This window comes from Heterodontus francisci, chromosome 11, assembly GCF_036365525.1.
Source record: "Heterodontus francisci isolate sHetFra1 chromosome 11, sHetFra1.hap1, whole genome shotgun sequence".
NCBI classification, from domain to species: Eukaryota; Metazoa; Chordata; class Chondrichthyes; order Heterodontiformes; family Heterodontidae; genus Heterodontus; species Heterodontus francisci.
The window spans coordinates 108,333,953-108,351,101 of record NC_090381.1 but is presented as its reverse complement, the minus strand read 5'-3'; the positions used below and the strand labels follow the sequence as shown (position 1 = coordinate 108,351,101).

Genomic DNA, 17,149 nt, shown 5'->3' with positions numbered 1-17,149 from the left:
ATGTCTAAAGAAGGAGACATCATTCTTGGCGGGGTTTTCAGTGTTCATGCTAATGTTGAACATCGAGATCTTTTGTTTGATATCCAGCCACCAGCGATAAAATGCAAAACGTAAGTGATAGATTGAACATTAGTAATTAGCTAATATTGCAATTGCATTCATATGGTGTGATGTTCAGCGATGAAATGGTCAGACACTTAGACTGTTTGTTAGTCCTGGACCAAATATGCGACCAATAACTGGATCTAATAATTGATCATAAACAACTCATCTGTAGGTTAAACTATGTTAATGCAGCAACGCTTGCGCGTGAGAAAATGGTTGTGTGCATTGTTTTCAAAGGGAATAGTTTCACAATCCTAAATATTCCTTGGATTGTTTAATCTAACAGCTTTCTTTCTTTGCATGGCCCATGCAAACATGTCAAATAACTGTATTTGTGTCTTAAAATAACCCACGAATCCCAACATACTTCGAAAAGGAGAAAAAATGAAGTCCTCTGTATATATGTTAGCAGTCTATATAGTTTCCGCAACTTTTATTTAAGACTCTTGAGGACATATCTGGAGAGTGAACACTAAAATTGTGGTTGAAAGCATTGTATTTAATTTAACATTAAAACATAACCCTTAGCATGGAGCAAATAATGCTTCAAACCATTGTTTCCAAATATAATCTGATCCCTAAACACTGCCTCGTTCTATCTAAGAAGTTCTGGCATTTGTTCAGAATAGAGAGATATCAATATCATATCTTCCAAAGACAAAGCAATTTCTTTTAGACAGCTTTGCCTTTCTAACACAGCAATGTGTCTTCTCCAGGTTTTGGTTCCGAGCCTTTCGCTTTGTACTGACGATGATCTTTGCAATCAAAGAAGTAAATAAAGACCCAAAGCTACTTTCCAACTTTACACTGGGGTATCGTATTTATGATCCATGCACCATGCCACCGCTCTCTCTCAAAGCAGCTTTCGAATTCCTGAACAGAAGGGAAGGATCATCTTCAAATTTAAACTGCAAAAAACTCTCCACCGTGCCTGCAATTGTTGGTGACTCTGGATCTTCACAGTCTATGGCCATAGCGAGTTTAATCGGTTCTTTCAGGATTCCCATGGTAAGTTACCGAGTAGATATATCATAACTGGAGCAACGTATCAGAAAAGTTAACGGATCTTTAACTTCCAATTCGTTCCACATAATTGTATTCCTCTGAAAGAAAAATTGTATTCCTCCAAAAGAAATCTTTATCCACTTTTTTTTTGTAATAAGCTATTCCATGCAAATGTATTTAAATTAAACTTCAGAAACCCAAGAACATTTCTTACATGTAATATAAACGTTGACTTTAGTGCTGAGTAATCACCGTGCGGCTATTCGATAGGTTATGAAATCTTTTTTTTCCCCCTTTCGCTTTCCTTATACTTTCTCTAAAACTGCAGTTAAAATCCATGCAACGTATACAAAAAAAATGCATCTTTATATATTTTATTTCAGCTAACGGTTCAATGTTATGAGTTATTTTGAAATTAGAAAATAGGATCACTCGAGCCTACTCCACCATTCAATGCATCATAACTGATCTTACACCTCAACTCCGCCTCTCCCAATATCCCCGTACCCTTCATTCCTTTTGTATCCAAAGATCTGTTGTTCTCCATCTTGGATGTACTCAACAACTGAGCATCCACAGCCCTCTTCCATAGAAAATTCCAAGGATTCACAACCCTTTGAGTGAAGAAATTTCTCCTCACTTCAGTCTGTGACCCCTAATTCAGACTCCCCAACCACTGGAAACATCATACCAGCATTTACCCTATCAAGCCCCTTAAGGATTATCTATATTTCAATGTGCTCACCTCTCATTCTTCTAAATTCCAGGAAATATAGGCCTAGCCTACTCAGTAGTGGAATCTTACCCAACCATGCAGGTGGTTTTGGAGATGACATTTTTGAGAATGGCACATTGGGTCAGCTGATCTTGCCAGAGGTGCCTGAGAAATGAACATGGCTAATTGTCCAGCAGCGGCACGTAGGCAATTAGAACCTGCCCAAATGGGGCCAGATTGGTGATGCTGCTGGGATCTTACTGGTAGTGAATCAACCCCAAGCTGTGGGTGAAGGCTGGCAGGCCCCAAGAGGAGGCCTCACAGTTGCAGGCCAGGATGCCAGTGAAGCCTCCTGTGTTTAAGTCCCCAACACCCAACAGCTTCTACCATACGTCCACAGGTGTGTCTGAAGGCCGTCATGTGGCAGGTGTTTCCCGCCACAAGTTTGGCCTGGCAGCTGTGGCTACGAATTATTTAAAATAATTTGCAATTCATCAGGGGTCATCTCCACCTTGTGTCGCCCTCATGCTCTCCTGCAGTGCCCACCCCACCTGGTGGGGCTGCCAGCAGGTCAACGCTGGCAGCTGGCTGTCTCATCCTAACCCGCTAACCTAAGCTGGAATGGTTCTTGGAGGAGGCCTCTTAATTGGTCCCCTTCGTTAAGCTCATGCATATGGACAGCCAGGCCTCCCGAGCAGGATCAGGTCCCGCTTTTGGTCTTGACTTCTGAACATCTTTAAAGGCAGTAAGCTTCCATCCAATTTCTCCTCATAAAACAACCCCTCAATTGGGGAAATAGTCTAGTGAATCTTGGTTGCACTCCTCCCAAGGCAAGTTGTTGGAGATAATCCAGATTGTGCCCAATTGTTGAACAAATTCTCCGGACTCAGACGTTGAGAATCAAACACTTTATTGCATGATATCATGGGGCAGCACACCTTACCTAAATGCGGTCCAGCGCTACTCCCAAACAGCTACAGATCGCCATGGACTTATATAGTATAAAAAAGGCAGAGCTTACAGTTTCACAATTAGATAAGCACCCACAAGACTGCCTACGTAACGGTGCATAATGCAGGGTCCGAGGTCAGCGAAACATCAGTTTCAACAATAACAAGCTAGTTCCTTAATTCAATGCCCACTCCAGACACCATATCTGGCCGTAATGTCTGATTGTGGTTTGCTGCTCTGTCTACAATTTATGACCGTTGATAGTGGTTAGATTAGCTACAAGCTGTGTCCTGTTTTTCTGCTTCTACAAAGTTAAGTAATAATTAGCAAAGCTAAGAAAATTTCTCCAACACAAGTATATCCTTGCTTAGGTAATGAGACCAAAACTGTACATGGTACTCCAAATGTGGTGTCAACAAGGCCCTATGCAGCGCATTGATCGGAAATGCTGGCACTGTAGGGGTGATTCCGCAGCCCTGTGTTCCCGGATGAGACGAAATTGACTGGGGAAATCAACCAGGGAAACGCTGGCCCGCAGGGCTTGACTTTCAACTTAAGGAACTCTGATGCATCATGAGCTTTCTGACGAAGGGTCACTGACCTGAAGCGTTAACTCTGCTTTTCTCTCCACAGATGCTGCCAGACCTGCTGAGTATTTCCAGCATTTCTTGTTTTTATTTAGATTTCCAGCATCCGCAGTATTTTGCTTTTATTTTATATGAGCGTTTAATCTGCTGAATCAACCGTGTTGTTGGATAAAATTTGGGTTGCAAAATGGGGAAAATAGTGAAGTGATAACGATGAAATAAATGCTGAACAAAGTTGGAATTGCATATAGTAGTTTCTCACTGGTTGGAAATGGCCGTTGAAATATCATTTGCTTAGTGTTTCAATTTTACTATTCCACAGGTCAGCTACTTTTCCACCTGTGCGTGCTTGAGTAACAGAATTCAATACCCGTCATTTTTCAGAACAATACCGAGCGACTATTTTCAAGCGAGGGCTTTAGCTCAACTTGTGAAACATTTTGGATGGAAATGGATCGGGACGATTAAAAGTGACGATGACTATGGTAACTTTGGAATGCAAGCTTTCACAGAAGCCGTAGAGGAATTGGGTGTTTGCATTGCTTTCTCTGAGTCTTTTCATAAAACATACGCGAAGGAGAAGGTGCATCAAACTTTGGAAACTATTAGGGCATCTTCTACCAAAGTTGTTCTTGCCTTTCTTGCACAATCGGATATGAACATTTTAGTGAAAGAAATCGTTCGACAAAACGTCACTGACATCCAATGGATAGGAAGTGAAGCATGGGCCGCGACATCAGTGCTCACCTCTGAAGAAAGTTACCGTTTTTTTTCTGGTACAATTGGGATTGCAATTCGTAAAGTAGATATACCAGGTTTGAAAGATTTTTTAATGCAAATCCACCCATCTCAATATCCGGGAAACATCTTATTGAAGGAGTTTTGGGAGACAACTTTTGGTTGCACTCTAAGAAAAACGAACAATGAAACAGATGAAGTCAAAATGCATTCGCAGTTGAAGGACTGTACAGGTGGAGAAAATTTGCAGTCTGTACGCAATGCATTTACTGATATTTCTCAGTACAGGGTTACTTACAACGTATACAAAGCGACTTATGCTATAGCTCATGCACTTCACAATTTGATCTCGTGTGAAAATGGCAAGGGACCATTTTTTAATAGCACTTGTGCAAATATTTCAAGTTTCCAACCTTGGCAGGTAAGAAGATATGCTAATACGTCATTCACATGCATATTCGTTAGATTCTGGGTTTCTATCAGAATGAAAGCCTACATTGAATCAATATAAAATACATTTTCTGCTCCCTTTTCCATCTTTTCTCTTTTTGACAGCTGCTTCATTATATGAAAACGGTTAATTTCGTTACCAAGATTGGTGAAAAAGTCTATTTTAACAGCAATGGGGACACGGTCGCAACATATGACATTGTAAACTGGCAACCAAATGTATTGGGCGGTGTCGATATTGTTAACGTTGGATATTATGATGCCTCTGGTCCGCCAGGAAAAACATTTGTGATCAAGGAAGAGAAAATTATCTGGAATGGAGGTGAAGTTACGGTAAGACATCTAAGTGTAGAAAGACAGTTAGTAAAGTGGGCTGTTTTCTCAACCTCGCCGAGTCGCAGGGGAAACTATGAAGTACAATGTTTCTTTATCCAAATGCCAGATGAGTAAGACGAATCCTGCAACTAGGAGCGGTTTGAATGCTTAAAAAAAAACGCGACCTCCGGTCAGTAATTGAAATTTGTTGAAATGTACAGTGCTTTATTTGGTCTGACACGCATTTCAATTCGCGACAGTTTCCAAAGCTAACTGCAAACCAAACATAAAGTTTTCGTTTTCTTCATAATCTGTTCTCAAAAGGGAGACAAAAGCAACCATAAGATGAGCCAAGCGATCTGTGGAAAAGAGGATGCGTAGTTGTACCAGTATCAGAATCACAGAATCACAAAATTTCAACAGAGCAGAAAGAGCAATTGCTTCAGTCCCATTCCCCTGCCATCTCCCCATAACCCTGCACATTCTTTCTTTTCATATAACCGTCTAATTCCATTTTGAATACTTCAATGGAACCTTCCTCCACCAGATTCTCAGGCAGTGCATTCCAGACCTTAACCACTCGCTGCGTGAAAAAAGTTTTTCCTCATGTCACTTTTGCTTCTCTTACCAAATACTTTACTTCTGTGCCCTTTCGTTTTCGATTCTTTCATGAGTGGGAACAGTTTATATCTACTCTGTCCAGACCCCTCATGATTTTGAATACCTCTGTCAAATCACCTGTCAGCCTGCACTTCTCCAAAGAAAACAGTCCTAACTTCTCCAATCTATCTTCATAACTGAAATTCCTCATCCCTGGAACCATTCTCGTAAATCTCTTCTGTACTCTCTCCACTGCCCTCACATCTTTTCTCAAGTGCACTGCCCAGAATTGGATGCAATACTCCAGCCAAAGCCGAACTAGTGTCTCACACAAGTTCAACATAACTTCCTCGTTCTTATACTCTATGCCTCTATTAATAAAGCGCAGGACACTGTATGCTTTATTCACTGCTCTCTCAACATGTCCTATCACATTTAATGATGCATGCACATATAAACCAAGGTCCCTCTGCTCCTGCACCCCCTTTAGAATTCTGTCCTTTATTCTATATTATCTCTCCATGCTCTTCCTACCAAAATGAATCCCCTCTTATTTCTTTGCATTGAACTTCATCTGCCACCTGTCAGCCCATTCTACCAACTTGCCCATGTCCTTTTGAAATTCTACACTATCCTCCTCACAGTTCATAGTGCTTCCAAGTTTCGTATCATCTGCAAACTTTGAAATTGTGCCCTGTGCACCAAGGGCTAGGTCATTAACATATATCATGAAAATCAAGGGTCCTAACAACGACCCCTGGGAAATTCCACTGCAAACTTTCCTCAAGCCATTAACCACTACTCTTTGTTTCCTGTCACTCAGCCAATTTCGTTTCCATGTTGCTACTGTCCCTTTTATTCCATGAGCTACGAGTTTTCTCACAGGCTTTTCCAGCTTTAGCAGAAGTCAAAAGATCATTAAATACAGATTAAAACTGATTCTTAGATAATGGCAGAGCTGCTAAAAAACTACTTCACGTCAGTCTATACGTCTATAGATGATGCTTATGTTCCAGATGAGGTAACTCAGCATTGAGTAGCTTTATCAATAACAAAATAAATAGTAATGTCATCTTAGATAGATCAGGTAAACTCAAGATTGATAGGGATCCATATCCAGTTAATATCCATTCAAGGGTGCTTAAAGGAATGGAATGGATGCTCGGTGAGTCCTAAGCCCATATCTTTAATTTTGAATAGACATTATCTGGACATGGAACCATATCAATTTTGAGTTTCCTAATCTATGCAAGGTGACATTGCTATTAGTTTGATGTTTATAATGCCACATTTATTAGTTGAATAAAGTCAGGAAGAACTTCCTTAGACTGGATGAAAGGTCATGTATGGACAAAGGTAGCAAAGCAGCCCTAGTAAACTCGAGGCCTGAAATCCAGTAATGGGAATATGCTAGAAGGGATTGTAAGAAATGAAATTTATGATCATTGTGTAAGGGAAGTGTCCATTAAAAATTACAACACAGCTTCAAAAAAAAGGTCATGCCTCAGAAATTTGATAATTTTTTTGAAGAAGTCCCTAGGGTACTAGATGAGGAAAATCCAATAGACACTGTCTACCTGGACTTTCAGAAACTATTTGATAAGGAACCTCAGTCTAACTTATTTTATAAGGTAGAATCTCGTGGTCAGTAGAAATTTGAATTTGGAATTGGAGGCAATGCCACACTCAAAATGTTGTAGTTAATGGATGGGGTTTGTTTTGGAGACATGTTGTTATTTGGTATCAGAGATTGGTCCTAGGTTCACTACTTTTCAAGGTTTTTATTGATGTCAGGAGTAGGATAAGTAAATTTACAGGCGACACCAAAATCTGAACAAGGGTTAACATGGTAGTGGAGAGCAATGACATTCAAAAGGATTTAGATGTGCTGGAGGAGTGGGCACACAAGGGCAAATGGTTTAATTTAGATAAATGTAGTGTTATGCATGTCGATATGCACCGAGTCGATGAGCTGAATGGCCGGCTTCTGTGCCATATGACTCTATGATAAACGCCAAAAGACAATACATGAATCAGTTGCAGAGAGTAATACTGAAAGAGGTTGAGAGAGAAAATGATCTTAGTGTTATTGCACACACATTGCTAAAGATTTATGGCTAATATATAGAAGCTGAAGCTAACAGGTATTAATAGTATCAGTTCGTATAGTCACAGAGTTATCAAAGGAAGAAGTGTTTAGCCACGGTGGTCTGGTCAAATTTCTAACAAGAATCATTGGTAAGTCTCATTCTAGCATTCTGGCATTTTAAAGATAATAGATAACAGCACGTGAGGGCTACACGGTTTTACACAGTGAGTTATGATCTGGAATGTATTACCTGAAAGCGTGGTGGCAACAGATTCAAAAGCAATTTTCAACTGGAGATTGGATATCTACTCGAGTAGGGGAAAAAAGCGCATGTATGGGAAAGTGCAGCTTCGTGGTCGCTCTGTCAGAAGTCACCATCATTTATGCTGAATAACAATATTGATGTATCTTGTTAGAAAACGTGGAGAAAATCATATATATTAAAGGTAGTTTTTGCACAGCTGTGATTAGCTTAGAATCCTTGCTTGTATTTCTTGAACTTAGATTCCAAAAGCAGTCTGCTCTGAAAGCTGTCCACATGGAACACGAAAAGCAAGAAGGAAAGGACAACCAATTTGTTGTTTTGATTGTATGAAATGTCCCTACGGTGAAATTAGCAATTCTACTGGTAAGAATAAACTCTTGCATAAAATGTATCATGCAGATTTAATGTTTACAAATTTACGTTTCTTCTTACAACTTACATCTTCTTAGATTCAATAGATTGCATTAAATGTCCCGTGGAATATCGAACAAATGAACAACAAAACCGATGCATTATGAAGGAAATTGAATTTCTTTCCTTTCGAGAAATGATGGGAACCATTCTAGTGTCTGTGGCTTTGCTTGGAGCCTGCTTCACAACAAGTGTGTTTGTTTTGTTTTACATTTACAGAGATACTCCCATTGTTAAAGCTAACAACTCCGAATTAAGTTTCCTTCTTCTCTTTGCATTAATCCTGTGCTTTGTTTGCTCAATAACATTCATTGGAGAACCTTCAGTCTGGTCTTGCACAATCCGTCACACAGCATTTGGCGTGATTTTTGTTCTTTGTATTTCCTGTGTTCTGAGTAAAACACTTGTTGTAGTGATGGCATTTAATGCAACCCTTCCTAACAATAACGTGATGAAGTGGTTTGGACCAATTCAACAACGCATGACTGTTTTTCTTCTTACACTTATACAATGTTTAATTTGTATTGTATGGCTTATTACAGCACCACCTTATCCTCTGAAAAATAGCGATTACTTTAAGGACATAATCATTTTCGAATGTGATGTAGGATCAGCAATAGCGTTTTACTGTGCACTCGGTTACATTGGATTGCTATCTTGTGTGTGCTTTGCTGTTGCATTTCTAGCTCGACATCTTCCAGATAATTTCAATGAAGCTAAACATATAACCTTTAGCATGCTTATCTTTTGCGCAGTTTGGATAACTTTCATTCCAGCTTATATAAGCTGTCCTGGAAAATATACTGTTGCTGTGGAAATATTCGCAATTTTGGCCTCCGGCTTTGCCTTGCTTACCTGTATTTTTGCTCCGAAATGTTACATTATCTTACTGAAGAAAGAAAAAAATACTAAGAAACATATCATGGGTAAAATCTTTCTAAAGCAAACCTGATGACTCCTCTAATTACAAAATCCACTGATAACGATACTTTGATCGAAACAAAATGAACACTAAGAAGATGAATCCTATTCTCTTATTTCGATAACCTCGTTCTGGAATACTTGTGCTGAAAACTAGCAATTTGATAAAATTTCAAATATGCAAAAGCGTTGCTAGTTTATTATTATGCATGACCTTTTATTTAATTGAAAAGGTATGAGAAAGGAAGGAAGAGCATGCAATGGCGCCTTTCATATCCCCTGAACAACTACAATCGGTTCACAGCCAACATATTGCTTTAAACAGAATCATCACAGTTTACAAGACAGTGGGAGGTCTCTAGGCCAATTGCACCTGCGCCATCTCTTTGAAAGATTAGACCCAATCAACGGAGTCTCTCACTTTTTTTTTGTTTTCCGTGGCTAATATGTTTAAGTGCACGGGCCCTTTCAACTATGTTGCGCTGCCACACAGGTGCAGTGACATAAGTGGGTCAACTTGTGGGTGGCCTGTGCGGGAACGATTGGGTTGTAAAAACAGAAAGTGCTGGAAATACACAGTAGGTCTTGCAGCATCTGTGGAGAGAGAAACTGAGTTAACGTTCCAGTTCTGTGACCTCTCATCAGCAACAACACCAATCACACTCAGTAAATCATATCTTACAGCCAATATCCCAGACTCCTCCATCATCATCACCACCAGACATGGTGGCAGTTGTATACAGGACGGAAGGAGTGAACCTGGGAGTCCTCAACGTTGACTTTGGACCCCTTGAAGTCTCATGGCACCAGGTCAAACAAGGGCAAGGAACCCTCCAGCTGATTACCACCTATGGCCCTCCCTCAGTTGATGAATCAGTACTCTATGTTGAACACATCTTGGAAGAAACACTGAGGGTACCAAGGGCACAGAATGCACTCTGTGTTGGAAACTTCAATGCCCATCACCATGAGTGGCTCTGTAGCAGCATTATTGACCGAACTGGCAGAGTGCTGAAAGAACTATCTGCCAGACTGGGCCTATGTCAGGCTGTGAGAGAACCAACAAGAGGGAAAAAGCTACATGACCTTACTCTTATCAATTTACCTGACATAAATGCATCTGGCTATGGCAATATTGGCAGGAGTGTCCACTGCACAGTCCTTGTGGAACTGAAGTCTTATCTTTACATCATGTCATGTAGCGCTATCACCGTGCTAAATGGGGTACATTTGAATGGATCCAACCACTCAAAACTGAGCATCCAAGAAGCGCTGTGGGCTATAACTAGCAGCATTGTATTCAACCCCAATCTGTATCTTCATGGCCTGGCATATCCCTCACTCTACCATTACCAACAAGCCAGGGGAACACAGGTTCAATGAGGGATGCAGGAGAGTATGTTAGGAACAGCACCAATTATACCTAAAAATAAGATGCCAACCTGCTGAAGCTACAGCACAGGACCACATGCATGTTAAACGACAGAAGCAGCAAGTGATAGCCAGAGCTACGCAATCTCGGAATCAACAGATCAAATCAAAACTTTGCAGTCCTGCCACATCTGGTCGTGAATGGTGGTGAACAATTAAAGAATTAACCAGAGGAAAAGGCTCCACAAACATACGGATCCTCAATGATGGGAGAGCTCAGAACAGGTGTACAAAAGGCAAGGCTAAAGCATTGGCAACAATTTTCAGCCAGATGTGCCACATGGATGCCTGTTTTCAGCTACTTCAATTCATTCCATGTGATATTAAGACACCTCTGAAAGCACTGGAAACAGCAAAGCTATGGGCTCTGACAACAGTCCGGCTGTAGTACTGAGGACGTGTGCTCCTGAACTAGCTGTTCCACGAGCCAAACTGTTACAGTACAACTTCAACATTGGTACCTACCCGATAATGTGGAAAATTGCCCAGGTATAACCTGTCCAGAAAATGTAGAACGAATCCAATCCAGACAATTACCACCTCATCAGTCTACTCTCAATCATCAGGAAAGTGGTGGTTGGTGTCATTGACAGTGCTATTATGCGACATTTACACCGTAATAACCTGCACACCGATGCTCAGTTTGAGATTCATGATGGACACCCATCTCCTGACCTCATACTGTCTTGGTCCAAACATGGACAAAGAGCTGAATTCCAGAGGTGAGATAAGAGTGACTGCAGTTGGCATAAAGACAGCATTTGGCTGAGTCTGGCATCAAGGAACCCTAGCAAAATTGAATTCAATGGTAATTGAGGGAAAACTCTCCTTGGTCCAACCATCTTCAGCTGTTTCATCAATGACTTGCCCTCCATTACAAGGTCAGAAGTGGGAATGTTTGCTGATGATTGTACAGTGTTCAATACCATTCATGACTCCTGATATACTGAAGCAGTCCATGCCTGCATGCAACAAGCCATGGGCAACATTCAGGCTTGGGCTGATAAGTGATAGGTAACAGTTGTGCCAATACACAGTGCCAAACACTGATCATCTCCAACAAGAGAGGATCTAACCATCTCCTTGGGATGTTCAACAGCATCACTATCGCTGAATCTCCCATTAGCAACATCCTGGAGATTTCCATTGACCAGAAACTTAACTGGAGTAGCCGTGTACATATATGGCTACAAAAGCAGGTCAGAGGCTGGGAATTCTGTGGTGAGCAACTTGCCTCCTGACTCTCCACAAAGTCAGTCCACCACCGAGAAGGCACAAGTCAGGAGTGTGATGGATTACTATCCACTTGTCTAGTTGAGTGTAGCTTCAACAACATTCAAGAAGCTCTGCACCATCCAGGACAAAGCAGCCCACTTGATTAGCACTCCATTCGTCACCTTAAACATTCACTCTGTCCACCACTGGCGCATAGTGGTAGCAATATGTACCATCTATCAGATGCACAGCAACTACTAGCCAATCCTTCTTTGACAGCACCTTCCAAACCTGTGACCTCTACCACCGAGAAAAACAAGGGCAGCAGATGCATGGGAATACTATCACCTGCACGTTCCCCACCAAGCCACTCACCTTCCTGACTTGGAACTATATCACCTTTCCACTGTTGCTAGGTCAGAATCCTGGATCTCCCTTCCTAACAACAATGAGGGTGTACCCCCAGAACATGGATTATAAAAGTTCAAGAAGGCCAGCTACCAACTATCGCCTTCCCAAGGACAATTAGGGATCAGCAACAGATGCTGGCATGTCAGTGATGTTCACATTCCATGAAAAAATTAGAAAATCATAACAAGTCCCCGTAGTTGTTTCAAATTCAATGGAAATGAAAGAAAGCGGCAGAGTTGTAAAACGAGCTTCCAATTGGGGAAACGGACTGCACAATGGGGTGCAGCAAAGTATTAAAATGCCATTGATATAAGGGATCCAACAGTCAGGAAGACAGACACGCAGTTTGGCAACAATCAACATGAGCTCTGCATGGTGTATCAATGGCAGGGAAATCATAGTAAGGTGCAGAGAATTTTGAGAAGGGAAGGGAAACACCTAGATATCATGGTTCATGTGGAAATTAAATGGCATAGGAAGGAAATCCTGTAGTCAGAGTGACGGGTGCGAGTGAGGAAGTTATAAAGCAGAAATTCAAAGGTATTAATCTCTGGATTACTCCCAGTGCCACGCACCAATGGATAATCGGATACTTCATAACAATGCATGGTTGGAGAAATGATGCAGAAGTGCGGCCTTCAGATTCCTGGTGCATTGGAAACAATGTTGAGGCCCAGGGCAACTTTTCAAGATACACAGGTTGCATATCATGAGAGGTGGGACCAATGACCTTGTTGGGATGGGGGTAGGGGGTTAATTTGTGCTGTGGAGGAAGTTTTAATCTAATTTAGCAAGAGGTTAAGCACCATAATGACACATGTGAGAGGATAAACAAAGTGCACAGAGAACTGGGAGAGGCAATTAGCACCAGAGTAAAAACAAATGAGAAATAGGGAGAATCAGCCAGGGGCAAATGCGAAGCAGTCTAAGATGGGCCGGAGTGCACGTGCACAAATGAATATAACGTGGTAACAAAGATGGGTCAGCTGCAGGCACAGGTCGCCACATGGACCTATGAAATGGTGGCATTAATGGATCAGCGGGGGGGGGGGGGGGGGCATTTGTGGAGCACTGATCATAATATCATCAGGTTGAGATAGTTATGGAGTGAGGAGATGCAATATATAGCAAATTGTACAATTTTGAAAAGGCTGCAAGAACATACAAACATACGAATTAGGAGCAGGAGTAGGGCACTCAACCCATTGAGCCTGATCCACCATTCAATTAATTCATGGCTGAACTGATTACTCCGCATTTCCACCTACCCCTGATAACCTTCCACCCCACCCCCTACCCCCTTGCTTATCAAGAATCTATCCTCTGCCTTAAAAATATTCAAAGACTCTGCTTCCACTGACTTTTGAGGAAGAGAATTCCAAAGAATCAAGAACCTCTGAGAGAAAAAAATTCTCCTCATCTCTGTCTTAAATGGGTGACCCCTTATTTTTAAACAGTGACCCCTAGTTCGAGATTCTCCCACAAAGGAAAACATCCTCTCCACATCCACCCTGTCAAGGCTCCTCAGGATCTTATATGTTTCAATCAAGTTGCTCTTCCTCTTATAAATTCCAGCCTAGCCTATCCAATCTTTCCTCGTAAGACAGCCCTTCCATTCCAGATATTAGTCTAGTAAACCTTCTCTGTACTGCCTCCCACGAATTTACATCCTTCCTTAAATAAGGAGACCAGTACTGTACCCAATACTTCAGATGTGGTCTCACCAATGCCCTGTATAGCTAAAGCATAACCTCCTTAATTGTGTATTCAATTCCCATCACGATAAACGATAACATTCTATTAGCTTTCCTAATTCCATGCTGTACCAGCATACTAACCTTTTGCGATTCATTTGCTAGGACACCCAGATCCCTCTGCATCTCAGAGCTCTGCAATCTTTCACCATTTAGATAATATGCTTCTTTTTTATTCTTCCTGCCAAAGTGGGAAATTTCCCACTTTCCCACATTATACTCAATTTGCCAGGTCTTTTCCCACTCACTTAACCTATCTATATTCCTTTGTCGCCTCCTTATGTCCTCTTCACAAGTTACTTTCCTACCTATCTATGTGTCATCAGCAAATTTAGCAGCCCTACCTTTGGTCCCTTCATCTAAGTCATTTATATAAATTGTAAACGTTGAGGCCCCAACACAGATCCCTGTGGCACACCAGTCATTACATCTTGCCAACCAGAAAATGACAAAACAATGCCTCCTCTCTATTTCTTGTTAGCTCACCAATCTTCTATCCATGCCAATATGTTAGCCCTACTGCATGAGCTTTTATTTTCCGCAATAACCTTTGATGTGGCACCTTATCAAAATGTTTTCTGGAAATCTAAGTGCAATACATCCACCGGTTCCCTTTATCCACAGCATATGTAACTCCCACAACGAACTCCAATACATTGGTTAAACATGATTTCCCTTTCACAAAACAGAGGGACCTATGTGCACAAATGTTTGAAAATGGCAGAGCAAATCGAGAAGACGGTTAAAAAGGCAGATGGGCTCCTTGGCTTTACTAATAGAGGCATAGAATACAAAAGCAAGGTCGCTGCTTTAAACATTGATAAAACATTAATTCGGCCTTATCTGAAGCATTGTGTTCATTGCAGACACCAAATTTTTGGAAGGCTCCCAAGGCCTGAGAGAGGAAGCAGAAGACATTTACTAGAATAGTACGAGGAACTATGCTAGAAGGAAGGCCTTCAGTTATGTGGAAAGACTGGCGACGATAGGGATGCTTTCTTTAGAGCAGAGAAGGTTATGAGGACATTTGATAAAGGTGATCAAAATCCTGAAGGGTTTTAATGGAGTAAATAAGGAGAAAATGTTTCCTGTGGCTGGAATGCACTGCCTGAAATGGTGGTGGAAATTCATTCAATAGTAACTTCCAAAGGGAATTGGATAAATACTTGAAGGGAAAATAATTACGTGGTTGTGGTTATGGGAAAGAGCAGAGAGGTGTGCCTAATTGGATAGCTCTTTCAAAGGGTTAATGGCCTCCTTTTGACTTGTATGATTCCATGATTCTATGATTTCGCTATTATCCATTTTACACATTTGCAAACAGTCACAATGGCCAACCTTTACTTTTAATGCAGTTAGATTAAAATTACCTCAGCACTTTGCTCGAATGGCAAACAAATCTATTCTGAAACATGTCCACTGCAGCTGATGCGCCTTCGAAAGCCACTAAGCTAATTTCACCTCAACTATTGTCACTGAAAAGTAGTGATGGAACACTAAATAGTGGCAAAAATCAAAATATTTCGGATGCTGGAAAACGGAAATAAAATGCGAAAATGCTAGAAACACATGGCAGGTCAGGCAGCATCTGTGGAGCGAGAAACAGAGTTAACGGGTTGAATTTTCCTAGCCCCGTTGGGTGGACGTGGAGGTGGAGTGAGAAAATAGGTGGGAGGAGCTGCATCCAGACAGCTCCCTGATGCATTCCTGCCACCTGGGTACTGGTGGCCTCCCTGTGGCAGGCTGGATGGGGGTGGGGTGGCTATCGGTGCCGGAACCTCCATGCCCCAGAGATGGGCCCGTGGGGAGTTTGCAGAATGCGGTTCCCCTCCACTCCAAGGGGCCTACCAGCTTCACCCTTCTAAATTTTGCATTTAAATCTACACGTTTGATGGTACCTCCACGTTAATGTGCACTTTTGGTCTCTGACCTACTCTGACCAGTAAGATTTCTGAGCTTCTAGAGTTGCTGGCCTTGGTGGGCAAAACACACATTTAATCTTAAAGAATCCATGGAATCTGATTGGTGAAAGGTATAATAATATTTTATTCACACACTAAATCATCAAGTACAAGCTCTCACTACTTGTACAGTATCAAAACTCATCAAAGTACAAGCTCTCACCACTTTCACAGTATACAACAAAAGTTTAGGGGGGATATGCGTGGAAAGCTCTTTACGCAGGAAGAAAAGAGATACAGAACCTTAGAAAATAGGCGACATGTTTAGAGAGAGGATCTGGATCGGCGCAGGCTTGGAGGGCCGAAGGGCCTGTTCCTGTGCTGTAATTATCTTTGTTTCTTTGTTTAAGACACGAGGTGATCAGTCTCAGACTTGCGGCTGCTCTTCTGTTCTCTGAACTCCTGGCTCAGGGTATTTTTTAGTTTTTCAGTTTTAGAGATACAGCACTGAAACAGGCCCTTCGGCCCAGCGAGTCTGTGCCGACCATCAACCACCCATTTATACTAATCCTACCCTAATCCCATATTCCTACCAAACATCCCCACCTGTCCCTATATTTCCCTACCACCTACCTATACTAGTGGCAATTTATAATGACCAATTTACCTACCAACCTGCAAGTCTTTTGGCTTGTGGGAGGAAACCGGAGCACCCGGAGAAAACCCACGCAGACACAGGGAGAACTTGCAAACTCCACACAGGCAGTACCCAGAATTGAACCCAGGTCGCTGGAGCTGTGAGGCTGCAGTGCTAACCACTGCGCCACTGTGCCGCCCAAGTGTTTGTCTCAGGTGTTCTTCCCCAGAGTTCTCGTACCTTCCTCAGTTTCAGTCAGGTGTTAAATCTTGTTTCTAAGACCCTCTTACTTACTCATAGGTGTCTGGTATAATGACATAATGATAATTCCTTATTTGACTCAGTGAGAACCTGTTCAAAACTTCACAGTTTCCCATTGTCTATTATGTGTTTAATCATATCTGGTGTCCATGACGATTCCTAGTTTCTGGGATCCTCCTCAATACCTTTTCTATAATCATATCTAAAATTCCTCGGCTATTTGTGTGCTGTGCCCCTTTGTACTCATCCCACTTCAACACACTGTTCATTGTTGTGTTACTGGCCCCTTTGATTTAGTTAAGTTCTTATGTGTTTTTGCTATATGTGTTTTTACTGTATGTGTTTTACTGGGTCTGCAGAAGCTTGCTCGCTATCCTTAATAAGATG

The 17,149-nt window shown here is 41.6% G+C and overlaps 1 protein-coding gene across 1 annotated transcript; it reads left to right on the top strand.

Annotated features, from left to right (window-relative positions):
- LOC137375069 (extracellular calcium-sensing receptor-like) lies at nt 1–9,183 on the top strand. Its single transcript, XM_068041697.1, has 6 exons — nt 1–110; nt 822–1,113; nt 3,686–4,522; nt 4,657–4,884; nt 8,060–8,183; nt 8,270–9,183. Exons 1-6 carry the CDS (start codon nt 1–3, stop codon nt 9,181–9,183), a joined length of 2,505 nt encoding a protein of 834 aa, XP_067897798.1.
- The last annotated feature ends 7,966 nt before the right edge of the window (nt 9,184–17,149 follow it).